A 19029-nucleotide genomic window follows, 5' to 3' on the forward strand; every position below is an offset into this window, starting at 1 on the left:
TGGAACGGTCTATTAGCGGCGTGTCCATCAGCCGGATAGAGAGGTCCGGTGCGCGCCCGCAGCGACGTCACCACAGCCCGCGCCGGGGAGCGGTTCCGACCCGCTGGCTCCTCGTGCTCCTCTGCAGCTTGACGGAGCCCCCCAGGGGCCCCTGACAGGTGCGCAGCATGAGCTCAGCGAAGGTGCGGCTCCGCTCGAGCGCAGCCGCTTAAGTGAATGGAACAAACGAGTTTCTAATTAAGATGAAAGCTGTGTCAGTGATCACCTTGCTGAGCGCTAATTACAGAGCCGTGATTTATCATCTGTTTGCTGCGCACGCGCTGAGGCGCAGGGCTGATGAAGTCTGACAGGTTGTGCTGCAGAGAAGCTGTAAGTCATCGATCGCCGATCACAGCGAGGCTCGAGCTCCTGCTCCCCTCCGCTGTGTTGCGCGGGGGCAGCGCGAGCGTCACGTGGTCGTCCTTCCTTCCACTCCTCCCGCCTGTTTGTCGCTGTGGCCAGCAGGTGGCGCAGCTGATCCGGGTGCCAGAGTGACAAGCGGTGTCGCGTCTCTTGGCGCCCTCAGACCCCGGATTGGGTCGTGTTGAGATCAAAACCGCGGCTGGTCGCGTGCTCTTGGCAGTGACGTGACTCGCCCGAGCCCACGCAGCTTTCGTCTCTTTCTGTTGGTCAGCGTCGCGGGAGCCTCCTCATCTCGGGAGGTTTGATTGATTTCACCTTCTGGGGCCATTGGACTGGGTCTGGTCCGGGTGAGGGGTTAATGGCAGACAACAGAGGGGTCAGGGCGTCCATCAGGCAGCGTGTCGGAGCTGATACGCTCCAGCAGCGGCCCCTCCATCACGCACCTTTACACCAGCAGATAATGAAAAGAGGATGATAGATGGAGCCAGGATGGTGCTGGGGCCTCGAGTGACCCTTGACGGCTAATTGAAACCCCCCTCGCGCGCCCCTCCTCTGACAGACTTTCTTTATCGCTATAATTATGGGGGTTAAGTGGCCCCGCCCCCTACCCACCCAACACCCCAATTACGCTGAAAGTCATTTCATTCCAAATTCCCCAGTGAGGCAAGAATAGAGGCGGCGGAGACGTTCATCCCGTGACGCCCCCCGTGTTGTGCAGTTCTGTTGCCAGCGCTCCACCTCAGGGCGGCGCTGTAGCGACGCTCCCAACAAGTGCGACTCTGAGTCCGACTCATTCTGGACGGATCGAACCGGCTTCAAAGCCACTGTGTCCATCTGATAGTCCATTGAATGACGGAGCTTGAACCTCGGCGTCGCGAGAGTCGAACCTTTCCGCCTCTGCTGTGATGTATTGCACGAGCGTTTCAACGCTCAAATTGATATTTTGAACTGATTTTTTACTGATTAAAAAAAAAACCAAACACAGCGAATGTCATCAGTAGACATAAAATTAAGTGTGTGTGTGTGGGGGGACACAAAACGAAAGACAAAAATATAAAAGAATGTACAATAAATAAAGAATGCGAGAGAGCTGTGGACTTCGATTCACATGTTTGTTTTGCTTTTAGATTCAAACAATGCCTATTGGTAAACTGGGGTTTCTGTGTGTGAATCTCGGCTGGAGATGAGATCCAATTCACAGCAAAGTAAACATGAATGTCTGAGCAGTCATCACCAGCGATGTGTTGAGCCTCAGGCCAGAGACAGCGTGTCGGCACAGGAGCAGAAGTGCGTCCGGGACTGTTAGGCAGAAAGATCGGTGCACTTCTGCGTCACATTTGGACTCTGACTAGGCAGAGAGGCCCGTGATTTGCAGTGACTCAAGCGACATCGCCTTCACTTGGTTTGTGAGGAAGAACTTTTCCCGAGAAATACCTTGCGTTTCATTGGATCGTTGGGTTCGGCAATGCAGCGTCTAAATACCGAGGGCGTCGCGTCAGAAACAGCGGTGTTGCTGTGTTCAGAGGACCGGGCACCAGCGTGAACAGAAACGGCGCCGGGATCCGGCTGTCCCACACGTCGCTTCAGCTGGGGTCGGCGCGCTGACGTCACTGCGCTGCGACAGGAAGTCGCAGCAAGTGGTGTAGCGTCGCTTTCCCTCCCCGGCCTCGACCACTATGTGAGAAAGCAGCGCAGCCGGGTCAGTGATCGGTGAGTTGGGAGGCGAAGCTTCTGAGGGAGAGCTAGCATGCTAACGCTAGCTCCCCCGCTGCTGCTGCTGACCCTTGCCCTGTCGCGTCTGTGGCCGCCCGCGGTCCGCCGCCGCCGCCGTGTCTCGTGTGAAAGTCATGCGGAAGACCTTGACTGTTGGGTGACTCGCTCTGGTCCGCCTGTGTGTTGTTGCTGCTGAGGTTTGCTTCCTGGTCGCCGCCTTGACCTCCCCACCAGAGAAGCTATGTCGGCGACGGCCGCGAGTGATGCCGAGCCGCCGAAGGGTCCGTACCTGTCTGTGGTCACCAGCCGGTCAGTGAGTGCAGCGCCGGAACACTCGCTTCCCACCCCAGACGCCAGATGTGCTCTCTGCTGCAGGAGCTCCAACCTGCTGATCCGAGGCTCGCTGCTCTTCTCGGTCGGGGTCTTTCTGTCTCTGGTGCTGAACCTGCTGCAGGTCCAGAGGAACGTCACCCTGTTCCCCCCTGACGTCATGAGCAGCATCTTCTCCTCGGCCTGGTGGGTCCCTCCCTGCTGCGGCTCTGCTTCCAGTAGGTACCACGGCGCGGTGCGGCAGGACCTGTGGTGTCTCCGGTGTCTGATGGGACCTGTCTCCTCAGCTGTGATCGGCCTGCTCTACCCGACCGTGGACCGGCGCCTTGGCCAGCCGCACCGCTTCAAGAGGGAGTGGTCCAGCGTGATGCGCTGTGTGGCCGTGTTTGTGGGCATCAACCACGCCAGCGCCGTATCCTCTCGCTCTCTCTGTGTGTGTGCGTGCGCGCGTGCAGGTGCTGACGTTGCGCTCCTTGACCACGCCTCCTCTCAGAAGGTGGACTTTGTCAACAACGTGCAGCTGTCGCTCACCCTGGCGGCGCTCTCCGTCGGCCTGTGGTGGACCTTTGACCGCTCCCGCTGCGGCTTCACCCTGGGAGTGACCATCGCCCTGCTGGCCACGCTGACCACGCAGCTGCTGGTCCACCACCAGCTCTTCAGGTGGGTCTGGGGCCGGGCTCTCTGGGGCCGGGCTCCGCCTCTCCACTCACCTGCTGTCCCCGCCCACAGGTACACCTCCCCGGACTTCCTCTACGTTCGCTCCTGGCTTCCCTGCATCTTCTTCGCCGGCGTCATCACCGTGGGGAACATTGGCCGCCAGCTGGCTTTGGTGAGGCTTCCTTTTCTTGACTTCACCCAGCCAAGGGCTGGGGCCGAGCTCCCGCTGCCATTTCATTTGGACACATGTTGCGATTCAGCATCAAAGGTTTTTCTGCATCATCGTTCACCCACCGATGCCACATCAACACCTCACGCTCAAACGGACCAGCCGAGCACTGCAGCGCGGGAAGGAGACCCTGGTCTCTCTGACCTGACTAGCCGAGCAGGGGAGGGTCAGGCATATGTGGTCTGGCCGTGGAGCCAGATGAAGCGTCTGCTTTGCTTTTCCCTCCCAAATGTACTGGTGTTTCCATTGGTGTGGTGATGTCGGCACAGTCGGGGGCGGTGGCACTGACCTGCTCACTCTGGTGTCTCCTCAGTACGAGCACAAGTTCAGTCAAGAGAAGAGTCATCAGGACTGAGGCACCGCACCTGTGAGCTCACCCTCACCTCTCTGCTTTGCTTCTCATCCCTGGACCCCGCTGGACCTCACATACTTGGACCCACTCAGAAGTCTGGACGTTCTTTGTGCCAAACTGGTGGTCCGGTCTGCCCGGCCCTCAGAGCCCGCAGCGACTGTTGCGTCCGTGTGGCGCGAGTCGGGCCGGATGATTGATCGTCCCACACGCACGCGGCTAATTAAGATGAATAATGTGACGACTTGGCAGCAGGATTCGGAGGAAGCGCTTCCTCTTTTCTGCGCAGACGGGAAGCCATTTACTGAGCGAATGTTATTGTTGTGCGCTAACTAGCCGCCGCTGCCGCGTCACCGCCGCTCTCAGGCGCCAAACTTGCGCCACTAATGAATCCATTAATCTCTCTATTTATTCCTGACAAGCAATTATCTGCTGCGGCGCCGGCGGCGTGTTGGTGCGCTTTATCTTCATCGCTCAGCCCTCGTCCTCACCGGAGGAGCACGTGGTGGCCTCTGGCTCGTGGTTTTCCCGTGGATCTCCAGGATTATCCGAGAGTGCGAGCAGCAACCAGGAGTGCGTCGTGTGCGTGGGGCGTGAAATAAAGAGCCGGGTGATGAAAGTGTGGAGTCATGGTGCGTCTCTTCTCTCAGGCCGCTGAAATGTTCCGAGTCTTTTTCTCCAGATACTGTAGCTCGTCGCTGGTGTCAGGGCCACCAGAGCCGGCCGCAGGCCGTCCTCTATTTCCAAACCCAGAACCTGAGGGTCTGAGGCGCGGGCGCACCCGTGCTCAGACGATGGAGATGACACCTGACTGGAGGTTTCTCCTCTCACACCGGCGTCGCACCGGTGACAGACACTCTCCGGGCTGGTGCTCCTGCAGCACGGTGATGATCCAGTCTGCCGCGCTGAGCTACATTTGTTCTCCCCCCGCCTCCTCACCCTCCCCCACAGCTGTCAAGTCCTCTTCAGGTGTTTCATGTAAACAGCAGCGCAGTAACAAGAGAGCTCACTTTCCAGCTCGCAGCCTCTTCTCCACGCAGCCTTCCCTCCTAATGGGGGTGTCAGAGAGAGTGTGTGTGTGTTTCGCGGCTCTCACGAGCAGCCGAGTGGCGCAGACGAGCGAGCTGTCTATCAACACGCTGGGGAAGACTCATCAGCTCCATGCAAGCACGGCTGGTGTAGGCCGGCCTGCAGACCGTGACATCACTGCTGCTCCACCTGGCCCAGCTCACCACGCACGCGTCTGTGTGGTATACAGCCTCGTGGGGAGCGATTCCTGGCTGCGCACTATCCTTGTGAGGACCTTGTCTCTACCTTTTGCTGGTCCCCACAGGTCCAAACCTCTATTTGAGGATGAAGACTTGAAAATAACTGGCTTGAGAGTCCTGGGCTTCAGGTCCGCCGTGTGTTTAGGGGGAGAGGTCCTCACAATGTCCACACAGGGACAGCAATACAAAGGTGTGCGCTCTCAGTTGGAGCCGCTGGCCGTGGCTGCCTCTGACTTCTGATCCAGACCACAGGTTTCCGGTGCATGTGCTTCCCCAGTGGAGGCTGGAGATCTTCTGTGAGAGACTCCCACACACCTGTCAGGGAAGCAGCTTGTTAGAGACGGGCCTTCTGCCCGGCGCCGGCGCGCGCGCGCGCAGGTGGAGGAGCTGCATGTGCGGGGGCTCACGACTCCCGGTGCATGTGAGCGAGCCACCAAGCACATTCAGGCCTGTCCTCGCAGGGTTCAGAGGGTCGAAACCTCCGTAAACAGTCATCATAATAAGAAGAATGACATGATCAGTGACGCTTTATTTGGAGGATTTTTTCACTTTATTCAAAGCTGATCACCTCCACTGTGAAGGCGGACGGCTCAGACTCTGGTGTGTTGGAACTGAGGGAATCCTGCTGCACCTCAGAACAGGTTCAGCCACACACACACGTTTGTATTGCTCTCCCTGTGGGGACATTGTGAGGTTTCTCATCGCCCTTTCCCCAGCCTCTCACTCTAAACACATGGCTCACCTGGACCAGGCCCCTGGGCCCAGTTATTTTGAAGTCTTCATCCTAAGGTAAGACATAAGGTCCCCACAAGGACAGTGTTTTGTCAAGAATTGGTGCCCCACGAGGCAGTATAACCAAGCCTACACACACACAATAACAGGTGTCTCTGCAGCTTGTGCAGGTGTCCAGTGGTCGAGTGGGGTCAGAGGTCATGAAGGGCGCTCATGACAGCGAGACACCTGTTTGGTCGATGGGTGTCCGAAGAGGTCAGGGGTCGCTTCTGAGTGTTAGGGCTTGAGACGTGTCTTTCAGAGCTTGAGCTCCGTCTCGGTCCGTTCTGTTCACACACACGTTGCTCTTCTGTCAGAACGGTTCGCAGAAACACCTGCCCACTGTCCTGAGCCGGCGCCTGGGATGGTCTTGTCTCTGGCAGCCGAGCGTGGGGAGGGGGAGGGGGAGGGGCCATGAGAAAGTTTCTGTGAGAAAGTCGGCAAGCGCCAGATCAGCTGCCGCGACGACACCCGGCTCTAAACATAGCCGCCGCTGCTCCGGGGGGTTCACACGGGGCGAGGTCAGGGTCTCAGCACGACCACCAGCAGTGGGAGAGCAAGGTGCTCCGCTCGCTGGGATGCACCTCTGGCAGCCCTTCTGCGGCGGAGGCCCCTTGTCAGGGGCCCGTCCTCTCATTAGCAAGAGAAGCAGATTGAATGGAGGCAGCTAATCAAGATGGACGCCGACGAGAGTAGCGGCGGCGGCTGCCGTGATTGACAGCTGCGTCCGGCTGCAGCCGCCGCGCTTGGCTGGGCGCAGGGGCCCGGATCATGGCTGCCGGGGCCTCAGGGGAGGGAGGGTCCCGCTCCCCTTCAGGAAGCTGCCGATTGTCTGGCTCAGCGGGACGACTTCCGCCCGGTCTAGACGTCCACGCTTGGGCGCCCGCTGGGAACGGGACCAGGACCAGGACGTGCTCCTCCTGTGCTGGGGCCAGAGGCAGGTCCAGCCCTGAGCTGCACTCCTGCAACTCCTCCTGCTCGTGGCCTCCTCGCTCCCAGGTCCGGACGCGCCCGCCTCAGCCGCAGACTGTGATCCGTCTCCTCGCCTTATCTGATGCCAGTGATGGATGGGCCTTCGGGTCGCGGCGCCGGCCGGCCGGCCCGCTGGGCGGCTCCGCTCCGAGTCGCTCGTGGACGCCTCAGCTCCTGCCGTGAAGGAAGGAAGGACCTTCCAAGTGATGCTGCGCTGCAGCGTGTGTGTGTGTGTGTGAGTCATGGTGGGTGGTGTGTGGCAGTTGCCGGGGGAGACTCGACCCTCAGGGGGGTCAAAGGTTTATTAATGATCTGCTAAGTACTTGTTCAGAATAGAACCTTGACCTCTGACTCCCCTCCCCCACACCTGCTCCTCGCAGATAAACACACGCACACAGGTTTGTCTTTGTGGGGACCTCTCCCCCGAAACCGAACCTGAACCAGGACTTTGTGGGGACCGGGCTGGAGCCCAGTTAGAATCACCCCGTCATTCTGACCCTCAGCTTAACCTTGTGGCGACCGAAACCCAAACGTCCCCACAAGAGTGTGAGTTTCCAAGCATCAGTCCCCGCAAGTATCGCTACACAAGTACGCGCACACACACCCAGCTGGGCAGGAGCATGGAGGGACCCGGGGGGGGGAGATGGTGAGCAGATCCCACCGGACCTGGCTGCTGAGTCAGGTGAGACGAGCTGGGCTTCTGGAGCTGACGCCAGGTCCCAGTTTGACCATGCAGCAGGGCGCCTCTCCCTCGCTAACAAGCGTCGCGGTGGGTGGCGTCGCTGGGAAACAGACTGTTGAGATGGTTTTATTGTCTGGCGCGAGGCGCCTGGTCCTCGCTCCGCAGGTTGGATGCATCGACCGAGCTCCAGACGTCGCTCCTGTGCTCCCACTAGGCCAGCGGCGCCTTCAGGGGCTCCGGGGCGCCGCTCCGCTCCGGCGGATCCGTTCTCCGCAGCTGTTTGGTCAGCTGCGCCGTCCGGACCTTCTCGTCCTCCAGCTCCCTCCGGAGACACTGGTACTTCCTCACCAGCCTCTTCATTGCCAGCTCTGCTGCTGCCGCCGGCTCCTGGGACTTGCCGTGGTTGTAGGCCAGCAGGGTCCGGATCAGCCACTGGTCCTGGTTCTGTCTGGTCTGGTTGGAGCTCCTTTCGCTCCTCAGCGCCTCCCGGTAGTGTGAAGCCTCCTTCTCCACCGTCTTGCACCAGACAGACAGGTTTTGATGTGAAATCCTGAGCTGCTGAAGTTCCTGGCTGAGGCTGGTGGTCATCTTCTGGTAGGACCAGAGGGCCTTGTGGAGTCTGGCCTGCAGGGGGATGCGAGCGCTGATGTGCTCCCTCAGAGCCTGGACCTCCCGCCGAAGGCTTTTCTGCTTCTGGAGGATCTTCTTCAGGGCCACGGTGCTGGCCACGGCCTTCTTGTGGTGCCTGACGATGTTGGTCTCCAGGGACTGGATCAGCCTCTCGTCCTCCAGTCGCTTCTGCTGAAGACACTGGAAGTGCTGCATCAGCGACTGGCGGGTGGACCTCCTCTGCTGGACTGCCAGCTCCAGCTTGGAGCAGAGCTCCGTGTTGTAGTCTCTCATCTGGCTCAGGCTGCTGACTAGCGTCTTGTTGGACTGGCTCAGGATCTCCAGCTCCTTCATGAGGTTGAGTGTGACGGCGACTTGTTGCTGGAGAGCCGTCTGAAGTTTGCAGACGTCGTCCTCCATGCTCCTGGCTTGCTGTCCTGTCCACGACCGAGCCCAGAAGTTTCTATCCCAGACGGTAAGAGGTGTGACGTGGGGAATGTTTCCCCTCCACCTGCTGCGACTTAAATAGACTTCTCCCCTTTCAAGAGCCCGACGACATCAGCAAGGCCCTGAGGTGGTCAGCTGATGACGCGGCCTCCCCCTTCATCCCCGTCGTCCTTGATCTTCCTGCATCCCAGAGGCTCCGGGCCCTGCTGCCGTCAGTGCGACGGCTCCGTGTCCGGCGCCAGGCGGTGGTCCAGGTGGCTTCTCATCATCTGCACCTGCCGCTGGAGGTGCCGCTGCTCCTGCAGGCTCCTCCTCAGCACCGTCTTGATGGCGCAGGACCTCTTCTCCAGGCTGACCTGACTGGCCCGCAGGCTCTCGATCACCCGCTTGTCCTGCCAGCGCCTGTACTTGAAGTGCTCCACCTGCTGCTCCAGCTGCAGCCGGTAGTACCTGGAGCTGCTCTGGGCCGCCTCCAGCCGGTAGCTCAGCTCCTTGTGCGAGGACTTCCTTCTGCCCAGCTCCTTCATCAGCGAGGTGTTGTTCTCCTTCAGCTTCTCCATCTCCGTCATCAGAGTGAGCGATGTAGCCATCTGTCTCTGCAGCGCCCCCTTCAGGCTCAGGAGCTCCTGCTGCTCCTGGGCAGGCAGAACCTGCCTCGCTGCCGACTCCATCAGACACGTGGCGCCGAGCCACTCCGCGCTCCTGCGGGACTCTCACCTTTAATCACCTCCGTCACCTTTGATCCACCTTCAGACGGCAGCCAGCTCCGCACGATGTCATCAAGCCCCGGGTGACATCATGGCTGAGGCTCCGCCCCCTCCGACGTGCCGGGACCTGCCCGCTGGCAGCCGACGGGGCTCCGCCCACCAGGCGCTCACCTGGGGGATGGGACATTCCTTGGCCCTCACTCAGCACCGCGTCCATGTCTCCGTCGCTCCACGATGAGGCTCGTGAAGGTGGCTGCGGTCCCCAGGACTCCGGCCTGGACCTTGACCTCGCTGCAGTCTTTCGCAGCTGAAATCCAACCGACAACCTCCTCACCAGCGAATTAGCGCTTCATCCTCGCTTAGCGTGTGTGGGTGGACCTCACCTCGTTCTTATCCTTACTTGTGGGGACCGTACGCACACACACACAGCTCTTCCAGAGGAGGCTGACAGGCAGGGGATGCCCTGGACAGGTCTCGGTTGGGTCCAGAGGCCTGCTCTTCTGGATGGTCAGGGTTCGGGGAGAGGCTGGGGAAAGGGTGATGGCCATGAAGGTCCTCACAAGTCACAGCATGTGCGTGTGTGTGTGTGTGTGTGAAGTGCCTGGCCTTTAGCTCCTGCAGCGGCTCAAAGGTCGGATCAGTCAGTGGCTGTAACATTTGCAGCTGAGGTGAGAAACACAAGTGCGGAACGTGCCTGTGTGTGTTTCCAGTCCCGTGGTGACGTCATCGGTCGGTTCTTCATTGTCAGCTTCAAGTATTTGGTGGGGACATGTCACTCAGCCTCTGCCGCAAACCTCACCGAAACAGCTCCTGAACCAACGGTTGGACCACTGAGAATCGCCCCGTTATGCTGAAGCTTGAGAGACGCTTCACCCCCCCACTCACACACACAGCCAGTTGTGGCATATAGAATTATTTTAATATAAAATGTTCACTTGAAAAATGTACAACTTGACACAATAATCCCGCTCTGCCAGCGAGTGTGGCCTCGAGCGTGTGCGCATGAATGTAATGCAGAACCACGGGAAAACTGTCAAAATGTCAGAACAACAAATAAATAAATCTGGACTCACATATGGCTTCGTTGTTGGAGCAGTAGCTCGTGTAAATGACACGTTGTAGCGCGCGCGCCCCCGTCGCAGTGAACACAACACGTTGACGCGGTCCATTTTTGACGCGCGACCAACAAACAAAATGGCGTCCGTGTGTAGAAAAGTGCTGAGGCGCGCGGCTCCGAGGTGAGGTTCTGGTTCCGAGAGCATCTTTGGTTTTGCCGAGCTTCTCCTGTCGGCGCGCGCCTCAGTCGCTGTCGCGCGCCTCGTGCACGGTGGTGGTGGAGTGGTTGTACAGGCCCTGCGCCATCAGCTGCAGCGCCAGGCCGTTCTTGTAGCCGCTCGCCTTCTTGATCTTGGCCCGCTTGTTCTGGAACCAGATCTTGATCTGGGACTCGTTCAGGTCCAGATCGCGCGCCAGAACCTGTCGCCGCTGCTCCGTGATGTAGCGGTTCAACTGGAACTCGGTCTTGAGGCGCTGCAGCTGCTCGGCGGTGAAGGCGGTCCGGGGCCGCTTGTCCTCCCGGGACACCCGGGACTTCTTCAGTTTGCGGGTCCTTGGACCTGCAGTAGAGCGGAGGGCCCAGGGTCGAACGTGAATATTCAGCGTTTGCTTTGGTCACAAACAAAGGTGTATTTCAAAAGTGTCCGCGCGATCGCGTTCGCAGGTTATTATTATTATTATTATTGCTACTACTGTTATATTAGTATTATTGTTGTTATTATTATTACTATTATTATTGTTGTTATTATTACTATTATCAGTAGTAGTGATCACTGTCCCGATCTCAGCAGACGCAAGAAAACGTCTTAAAAAAATCTGAGGACATTTTTACAGAGTAATAAAGATATTCATGCCAACCATATTTATGAAAAAAATATCGCTTGGCGTCTGCGCGTCCTGCACCCCGCGAGTGATCCGCTGAATTCATGTTTAATCCAATCCACTGTAATTACACGTGTCTTCTTCACACGTGTTTCATCGTCTATGGCTGATTTGGTTTTCAATGTCTGTAAGTTCGGCAATTGAGCTTTGAGCACCGCAATCGCTCCTGACGTGAACCAATGAGGCCGGACAACATCATCGTATGTGTCTGTCTTCGGTGACTTGACTGATCGATCTGCTCTGATCAGATGTCAAACACTCGACCTTCTTTTACTTTTCTTCTTCTTCTTATTGTTGTCATTACCGTCATCAGCAGCGGAAGTGGTCTCGGCAAACGCAAGAAAATGTCTTAAAAATCTGAGGACATTTTTACTAAGTTACAAAATATTTAGTCCATACATTTCTTAATAATCTTTAATTCATGCGGCCGTCCGCCACTCGCTCTCGCTCTTTTGAAATATCATGTATTAATTTCACGGATTATAGTTATTCATTTTCATGCATTAATATAATAATATGAATACTACTACTACTACCACAAACTATTATTATTATCAGTATGATAATAATGATTATCACTATAATAATAATAATAATAATAATAATAATAATAATAATAATAATAATAATAATAATAATAATAGTAATAATAATAGTAATAATAATAATAGCAATACAGTTTTATTATTACCAATAAAATAATAAAACAAACAATAAAACAATGGTGTCCGTGCGACAATAAACACTGAAACAAAATAACAGGAAACGATTCGGGAAACGCGCGCGCTTGTTAATTCTCAGTCCTCCGACACGGAATCGGAGGTCAGGACCCAACTCGGATCGCTGTCGGTGAACACGCTTCTGGGGCCGAGTCTCGCTACAGTGTCGCGTCTCCCTACCAGATGAGGGTCTGTCAGAGTAGCGGGTGCAGTAGACCCAGGCGGGCCACAGGAGCGGCCGCTTCTCTTCCACCAGCGAGGACTCCTGCGGCCCGCCGCTGCTGGGCTCGGGCTTCTGTCCGTCGGCCGCGGCTGCTCCGCTGCACCTTTGGCGCCGCGGAGATGAGGAGGAGGAGGAGGAGGAAGGCGATGAAGAGGAGCTGTCGCTGCTGGACTCACGGCTCGGAGTCCCGGGGAACTCGGCAGCCTCGACTCCCTCCCCGCGCGACGTGTGCGCCCGTGGAGCCGGCTCTTTTTTGCAGCCGAAGTCCGGCCTGAGGATGTTGTCGATGAAGAAGTTGGTGGTTCTGTGACTCTGTGGGGCCGCGGCGGCGGCCTGGGAGGCCGAAGTGAGCTGACCCGGAGAGACAGTGTCCGGCTCGCTGCTGTCCGAATCCCGCTGCTCCTCCATCGCTGCGTCCAGAACCAAGACTAGAACATCGTGGACGGAACTGTGCGCTGTCGGGGTCCGTCCAGAACTGTGTGAGAGTCATCGTGGACGGGGAGAGACACCTGAACACGCACACACACACACACACACACACACACACACACACACACACGAGTGAATGAATCTGGAGCGGAGAGCAAGTAACCAATCAGAGGCCGCGACACTTGTAGATCCGGGTGACGACGTCCAATAAGATGAGTGAAGAACAAACGACTATCATCTCACACACACACTCGCGCGCTCCTGTTTTTATGTTTTGTGAGGTCCTCTCCTGGCCGTCACCCTTTCCCCCGCCATCCAAAAGACATGGCTGACCTGAACCGGGACTCGGAACCGGACCGAGGTCTGAAGCCTCCAGAGCAGGGCTCACCAACCGTGTTGGTTCCGACCCAGCTGGGTGAGCTGGACTGGCTGGAAGGACAAAGACCCGCGTGCACTGCGGCCCAGTCCGGAACAGTTTGGTGAGGACCGGCCAAAATGTCCTCCCACGCGCGTTCCTCGGATAATTGATCACGCAATGACCGATCAGCGCGACGCAGCCAACGCACGCGCACGTTACACAAACTCTTGCAGGTGAAGAATTCGCTGTTGGCTGTGGCTTATTCAAATGGATTGATTCCTATTTTGACATGATTGGTACCCGTCATGTCAATGAACCAATCGGCGTCCTGCAACACTTGAATGTCTTCTGTGACAAACCGTGACGTTTGCTGCGATGGATCGGTACATGAGAGGCTCCACGGCAGCGAGTCCCGGTTCTTCAGGTTCTTGCAGGTTGATGTGCTCCTCATTGTTATGAGCACGAGGAGAAAAGTCAACACTATTTCAATCGAGGAATTCCATGTGCACATTTGGCAAAACCGAGCCCTGTGTCCAGTGCTGGAAGCGGAATCGATCGTTATTGATGAGAGGAGATGTGCGCATATTGTGCTGAGGAATCTTGGACACAGCGCTGAGGCTGGCGCCTGCGCTGACTTGTCCCGCGTGCTCTCTGTGTGTTTATCGCGACATTCCTACTGAAGCTTTGATGAGACGCCCACCGTGTTCTGCTTGTATCACGTTCAATCTGGTTTCACTTCCGGTCAGGTCTTCCCCTGGTCCATTCCTCCACGGTGGCACAGTGACATCTAGAGGACCAATGGAGAATCACAAGCTCCGCCGTGACGTGACGAGCCTCAGCAGAGGCCAACGGCGTCTGGGGCACCGGGGTCACGTGAGCGAGTGCCGCGCGCCTCACGTGCCTCAGGTGGAAGCAGAAGTGAGAGCGAGGCAGCGGAAGTGAAAGCAGCGACTGTGCTGAGTCACCAGAGACCGGATCTGCTGACCCCCGCACTCTCACGGTCATGTGGCTGCAGAACCTGGGCGAGTTTCGGCAAAGCAGGGCGCTGACCCGCTGACGTGTCAAGCCCTGGTGGCGCCATGACCACGCTTGCTCTCAGTCCTGCTTCCAGGCCTCGTCAGGCAGCCGAGTTCCCCCACACTCATCCAAGGTCAGGGGTCGTCAGCACAAACCCTGGGGGTCAATCATGGACACCTGTCAGAGGACGCCGTCTGAGGGCGCGGGGAAGGTCGGTGAGCTTCCTGGTGACGCCTCCTCGGGCTGTTCCTGCCTCAAATCTGCTGATGCCGACTTTCGGTGCGTTTAAGAGCGCTGCACCAGGAAGTGCAGGACGACACCATGGCGAGCATCCAGGACCAGGACCAGGACCGCGTCACCTCCACACACACCAACCCGCTGTTCGACATCTCCATGGGCCACGCGGACATCTACAGCTTCCAGGCTGAAGGTAGGTCTCCCGCCCTGGAGCCTCACGGGACTGGGAGTCTGCCGCTGACCGTGTTCACATTTCAAACGCATCGTAGTCGACTTGAGAGCGTTGAGCAGCAGATGGCAGCAGAGTAGCGCACGAAAGTGTCGCGAAGGCACGAGGACTCTCGCTGAAGCGGTTCCTGTTGTCGATCCTCCACATGTACAATTCTTCCTAAAACGCCTCGTTTCCGCGTCTTTCTCTGCAGATTTGAAGCGGGTCAGAACAAGACGTCCCTGGCTTCTCCGCCTGGTTGTCTTCTATCTGCTGCTGCAGACTGGGCTCAACGCCTTCCTGCTCTACAAAGGTTTCCTTGTGCGAACGGCCATGTCTGTCTCTCTCCTGTCTGTCCTCATGTCTGTCCTCCTGTCTGTCTCTCTCCTGTCTGTCCTCATGTCTGTCTCTCTCCTGTCTGTCCTCCTGTCTGTCTCTGTCCTGTCTGTCCTCCTGTCTGTCTCTCTCCTGTCTGTCTCTCTCATGTCTGTCCTCATGTCTGTCTCTCTCCTGTCTGTCCTCATGTCTGTCCTCATGTCTGTCTCTCTCCTGTCTGTCCTCATGTCTGTCTCTCTCCTGTCTGTCCTTATGTCTGTCCTCATGTCTGTCTCTCTCCTGTCTGTCCTCATGTCTGTCTCTCTCCTGTCTGTCCTCATGTCTGTCTCTCTCCTGTCTGTCCTCATGTCTGTCTCTGTCCTGTCTGTCCTCCTGTCTGTCTCTGTCCTGTCTGTCCTCCTGTCTGTCTCTCTCCTGTCTGCCCTCATGTCTGTCTCTGTCCTGTCTGTCCTCATGTCTGTCTCTCTCCTGTCTGTCCTCCTGTCTATCTCTCTCCTGTCTGTCCTCCTGTCTGTCTCTCTCCTGTCTGTCCTCATGTCTGTCTCTGTCCTGTCTGTCCTCCTGTCTGTCTCTCTCCTGTCTGTCCTCATGTCTGTCCTCCTGTCTGTCTCTCTCCTGTCTGTCTCTCTCCTGTCTGTCCTCCTGTCTGTCCTCTGTCTGTCTCTCTCCTGTCTGTCCTCCTGTCTGTCTCTCTCCTGTCTGTCCTCCTGTCTGTCCTCCTGTCTGTCCTCATGTCTGTCCTCATGTCTGTCTCTCTCCTGTCTGTCCTCCTGTCTCTCTCTCCTGTCTGTCCTCCTGTCTGTCTCTCTCCTGTCTGTCCTCCTGTCTGTCTCTCTCCTGTCTGTCCTCATGTCTGTCTCTCTCCTGTCTGTCTCTGTCCTCATGTCTGTCTCTGTCCTCATGTCTGTCCTCATGTCTGTCTCTCTCCTGTCTGTCTTCATGTCTGTCTCTCTCCTGTCTGGCCTCCTGTCTGTCTCTCTCCTGTCTGTCCTCCTGTCTCTCTCTCCTGTCTGTCCTCATGTCTGTCCTCCTGTCTGTCTCTCTCCTGTCTGTCCTCCTGTCTGTCCTCATGTCTGTCTCTGTCCTCATGTCTGTCTGTCCTCATGTCTGTTCTCATGTCTGTCTCTCTCCTGTCTGTCTTCATGTCTGTCTCTCTTCTGTCTGTGCTCCTGTCTGTCCTCCTGTCTGTCTCTCTCCTGTCTGGCCTCCTGTCTGTCTCTCTCCTGTCTGTCTCTCTCCTGTCTGTCTTCATGTCTGTCTCTCTTCTGTCTGTGCTCCTGTCTGTCCTCCTGTCTGTCCTCCTGTCTGTCTCTCTCCTGTCTGGCCTCCTGTCTGGCCTCCTGTCTGTCTCTCTCCTGTCTGTCTCTCTCCTGTCTGTCTTCATGTCTGTCTCTCTTCTGTCTGTGCTCCTGTCTGTCCTCCTGTCTGTCCTCCTGTCTGTCCTCCTGTCTGTCTCTCTCCTGTCTGTCCTTATGTCTGTCCTCATGTCTGTCTCTCTCCTGTCTGTGCTCCTGTCTGTCCTCATGTCTGTGCTCCTGTCTGTCCTCATGTATGCTCCAGTCTTCACGTTGGAGTCTTCAGTGCATGAACCCAAGATTGGTAGACTGACATCGTCCAATGAGAATCCTCCACCAGACGACGGCAGTGGAGGCCTTCAAGTTCTGGTCCGCAACAACACAGAGGCGACCAGGTCCTTGAGGAGCCGTCTGTGGACCCTCCAGAACCAGGTCGGGATCCGGTCCCCGTCGTCCCCTAGTGATCTCATCTGACCTTGGGCCTGTGTTACCATGGCGACAGGTCGACAGTGTGTGTGGAGCAGGTGGTCAGCTGACCCGTCTCAGGGACCACATCAATCTGCTCAACAGCACCACCAACAGTCTGGAGGCCAAAGTCACATCCATCGGTCAAAGACCAGGTGGGTCTGCGCGTCACGACCGTGACCATCAGCGGTGGAGCGGTGGCAGCTCTCCTGGTTGGACCGCGGAGCGATGAAGGTGGCGCCGCCACACGGGACTGAGTCCGAGTCATGAATATTTCAGTTCAGGCCGTGAGAACGAGCGACAGAGCGCGAGGCGCTTCGCTTCCGTGTGGACCATGCAAATGAGTGTTTGTGTCTCCAGGACCCCCTGGGCCAGCCGGCAGCACGGGCCTTCCCGGAGAGCCGGGACTGAAAGGTGATTGACACCAACTGTTTTTCACTGTCGACTTTTCAGATGATCAACACACGCTTGACAGACACTGCGCCCCCTGCAGGCGACCCTGGAGCGGCCGGAGCCCCGGGGCTGAAGGGAGACTCAGGCCTCAAGGGAGAAGCAGGAGAGCCAGGTCCTGGCGGTAAGGTTGAAGTTGATGGTCACTGAGACGTTGAGTGGGACCCGTGACGGGGGTTCGGGTCCTCGCTCCAAGAAGTCACAAGAACATGCGCTACCTACTCGGGCGGCCAGGACCACTACGCCAAGAGGAAGTGGCAGGTCCAGTGGATGGACAGTGTCGTGCGCCGCCTGCTCCCGGCTGGCTGGGACGTGATTGACAGCTTGTCCAAACACCCTGCTTTTATTTGACCGTGACTGACAGCTCTAAACATTTGTTCCAGGCCCCCAGGGACCCAGCGGAGCTCAGGGTAAGACTCTGCATGCCTGTTTGTCTCAGTGCGTGTGCGCGCGACCTCTGCTTTCGCTTCGCTTTGAACAGGAAGTTGTTGGTTACATGTTTTAAAAATAAAGTTCTGACGCAGCAGTTTCACTTCCTCTGTGCGCGCATGTGTGTTCAGGCTCCAAGGGGGAGCGTGGAGCGCCTGGGCAGCAGGGCGTGGCCATGAAAGGAGAGACGGGAGCGCCTGGAGCTGCAGGTGATGTCGTGACTTCTGCACCACTGCCAGCACTGGTGGACCTGCGTATGTGTGATTTCAGGCTCTGTTGGGTCCAAGGGCGATGCCGGTGCCCCAGGTCCTGCAGGACCACCAGGACTGAGTGGAGAGAAAGGTGACAGCGGAAGCGAGGGGCCAGCCGGTCCACCGGGTGAGTAGCATGGGCGTGAGCTTTAGTCGGGGTGACCCGCCAGTCCTGTCCTCAGGACCGCCTGGACCAGCTGGGGAACCGGGAGCGCCCGGGACCAAAGGGGACCCCGGGAGCGACAGTAAGGGACCGTTGAAAGGCTGCGCTGCCAGGGCCACGCCCCCTCCGATGACAGGGCTCCTCCTCCTCTTCTGCTGCAGTGCTGGTGCGCCTGGTCCCGGGGAAGAGCCGAGGTCGGGTGGAGGTGCTCCACAACCGCGTGTGGGGAACCGTGTGCGATGACAACTTTGACACTCTGGACGGCAGAGTCGTCTGCAAGATGTTGGGCTTCACCACTGCCACCGAGGTCTTCACGGCTCCAGCAGGTACCTGGGCTCAGCAGGCGCACACCAGGCGCCGCTCCACTCACGCTGGTCCCACCCGCAGGTTCTGGTCAGATCTGGTTGGACGACCTCCGATGTTCGGGAACTGAAGCCGACATCTTCTCCTGTCCACACAACGGCATTGGAGTCAACAACTGCAAACACAACGAAGACGTGGGAGTTCAGTGTGCGTGAACCTCCAGTGGTGAGGAAGCCATCGTCGTCGTCACCACCACACGCTTGCTGATGATGGACTGTGATGATGACGATGAAGGAAATCACGATCAGCTGTTGGTTGAACCGAAGATCACTTTGTTGTTTTTGAATTGTTTCGATGGGACACACACACACACACACACACACACACTGGGTCATGGTTTTATGTTTTGTGGGGACCTCTCCTGGACCCTGCTTTCACTGAGGTTTGAAGCCTCTCAACCTTGTGAGGACCGGCCCAAACGTCCTCACAAGAAGGACATGGTCCTCACAGGTACAGCAAAACACCCCCCCCAAAAGAAGTGAGCAGCGGAGGGGAGCGCCACCCGGTGACTGATTCCAGAACCCCACTCTGGATGAGCATCGGCATGACTGATGACATCATCATCATCATCTGAGGAGGAGGAGGAGGACCCAGCCGTGGACTTGATGAAGAGGCCATTATTCTGGAGCGCTGCCCCCCGGGGCACATGGAGTGGAGTGGCAGTGAGACGCTCCAACACTCGCTCTCTCCCCCTCAGTGCTGCAGCTGCGTCCAGCTCATGAGGCAGCAGGGGACTCCGCTTTCCTCCCGCAGCACAAGCACATCTCCGCTGCTGAAGCCTGCGTCACGTGACCCCCCCGGGCAGTGGGCTGGTCCTCACTGAGTCCTTGTGTTCAGGGGGAGCGGCTGGGGAAAGGGCGATCCCCACGAGGACAGAGAGGCGGACGTGTGTGTGTGTGTGTGTGTGTGTGTGTGTGTGTGTGTGTGTGTGTGTGTGTGTGTGTGTGTGTGTGTGTGTGTGTGTGTGTGTGTGTGTGTGTCCGCTCATGTATGAAGCGAGCTGCGGACGACA

The 19029-nt window shown here is 57.3% G+C and overlaps 3 protein-coding genes across 8 annotated transcripts; 2 read left to right on the forward strand and 1 right to left on the reverse strand.

The window, feature by feature from the left end:
• The first annotated feature begins 140 nt into the window (after positions 1–140).
• insig2 (insulin induced gene 2) lies at positions 141–4539 on the forward strand. Of its 5 annotated transcripts, none has more exons than XM_053876318.1 (6): positions 141–2112; positions 2313–2424; positions 2491–2857; positions 2939–3105; positions 3175–3274; positions 3645–4539. In XM_053876318.1, exons 2-6 carry the CDS (start codon positions 2357–2359, stop codon positions 3684–3686), a joined length of 744 nt encoding a protein of 247 aa, XP_053732293.1. In that variant the 5' UTR covers positions 141–2112; positions 2313–2356; the 3' UTR covers positions 3687–4539. The 5 variants fall into 5 exon arrangements, with proteins under 5 accessions (XP_053732293.1, XP_053732295.1, XP_053732292.1 ...); XM_053876320.1 differs by having other exon boundaries at positions 141–2424; positions 2491–2663; positions 2733–2857; positions 3645–4511; XM_053876317.1 differs by having other exon boundaries at positions 141–2424; positions 3645–4520.
• A 5896-nt stretch (positions 4540–10435) lies between these two features.
• Positions 10436–13062, reverse strand: LOC128765568 (homeobox protein engrailed-1-B-like). The gene is made up of 2 exons (XM_053876316.1): positions 11974–13062; positions 10436–10752 (listed from the first exon to the last, which is right to left on the reverse strand). Exons 1-2 carry the CDS (start codon positions 12422–12424, stop codon positions 10436–10438), a joined length of 768 nt encoding a protein of 255 aa, XP_053732291.1. The 5' UTR covers positions 12425–13062.
• Positions 13063–13727: 665 nt separating this feature from the next.
• marco (macrophage receptor with collagenous structure) lies at positions 13728–18282 on the forward strand. 2 transcript variants are annotated; one of them, XM_053876293.1, is made up of 13 exons: positions 13728–14031; positions 14111–14250; positions 14480–14578; positions 16162–16328; positions 16399–16516; positions 16722–16775; positions 16855–16935; positions 17195–17221; positions 17372–17449; positions 17511–17618; positions 17674–17736; positions 17816–17980; positions 18042–18282. In XM_053876293.1, the coding sequence occupies exons 1-13, from the start codon at positions 13883–13885 to the stop codon at positions 18170–18172; spliced, it is 1380 nt and encodes a 459-aa protein (XP_053732268.1). In that variant the 5' UTR covers positions 13728–13882; the 3' UTR covers positions 18173–18282. The 2 variants fall into 2 exon arrangements, with proteins under 2 accessions (XP_053732268.1, XP_053732270.1); XM_053876295.1 differs by lacking the exon at positions 16855–16935.
• The last annotated feature ends 747 nt before the right edge of the window (positions 18283–19029 follow it).

The sequence above is a fragment of the Synchiropus splendidus genome, chromosome 10 (genome assembly GCF_027744825.2).
Source record: "Synchiropus splendidus isolate RoL2022-P1 chromosome 10, RoL_Sspl_1.0, whole genome shotgun sequence".
Classification (NCBI taxonomy): Eukaryota; Metazoa; Chordata; class Actinopteri; order Syngnathiformes; family Callionymidae; genus Synchiropus; species Synchiropus splendidus.

Excerpts from the sequence above, each read along its gene's own strand:
- insig2 (XM_053876318.1), top strand. The coding sequence starts at position 2,357 with ATGTCGGCGACGGCCGCGAGTGATGCCGAGCCGCCGAAGGGTCCGTAC. Across the intron at positions 2,858-2,938 it reads GCATCAACCACGCCAGCGCC|AAGGTGGACTTTGTCAACAA; the intron begins GTATCCTCTCGC and ends GCCTCCTCTCAG. Across the intron at positions 3,106-3,174 it reads GTCCACCACCAGCTCTTCAG|GTACACCTCCCCGGACTTCC; the intron begins GTGGGTCTGGGG and ends CCCCGCCCACAG.
- LOC128765568 (XM_053876316.1), bottom strand. The coding sequence starts at position 12,424 with ATGGAGGAGCAGCGGGATTCGGACAGCAGCGAGCCGGACACTGTCTCT. Across the intron at positions 10,753-11,973 it reads CTCTGACAGACCCTCATCTG|GTCCAAGGACCCGCAAACTG; the intron begins GTAGGGAGACGC and ends GCTCTACTGCAG.
- marco (XM_053876293.1), top strand. The coding sequence starts at position 13,883 with ATGACCACGCTTGCTCTCAGTCCTGCTTCCAGGCCTCGTCAGGCAGCC. Across the intron at positions 14,032-14,110 it reads CGTCTGAGGGCGCGGGGAAG|AGCGCTGCACCAGGAAGTGC; the intron begins GTCGGTGAGCTT and ends GGTGCGTTTAAG. Across the intron at positions 16,776-16,854 it reads CGGAGAGCCGGGACTGAAAG|GCGACCCTGGAGCGGCCGGA; the intron begins GTGATTGACACC and ends CGCCCCCTGCAG.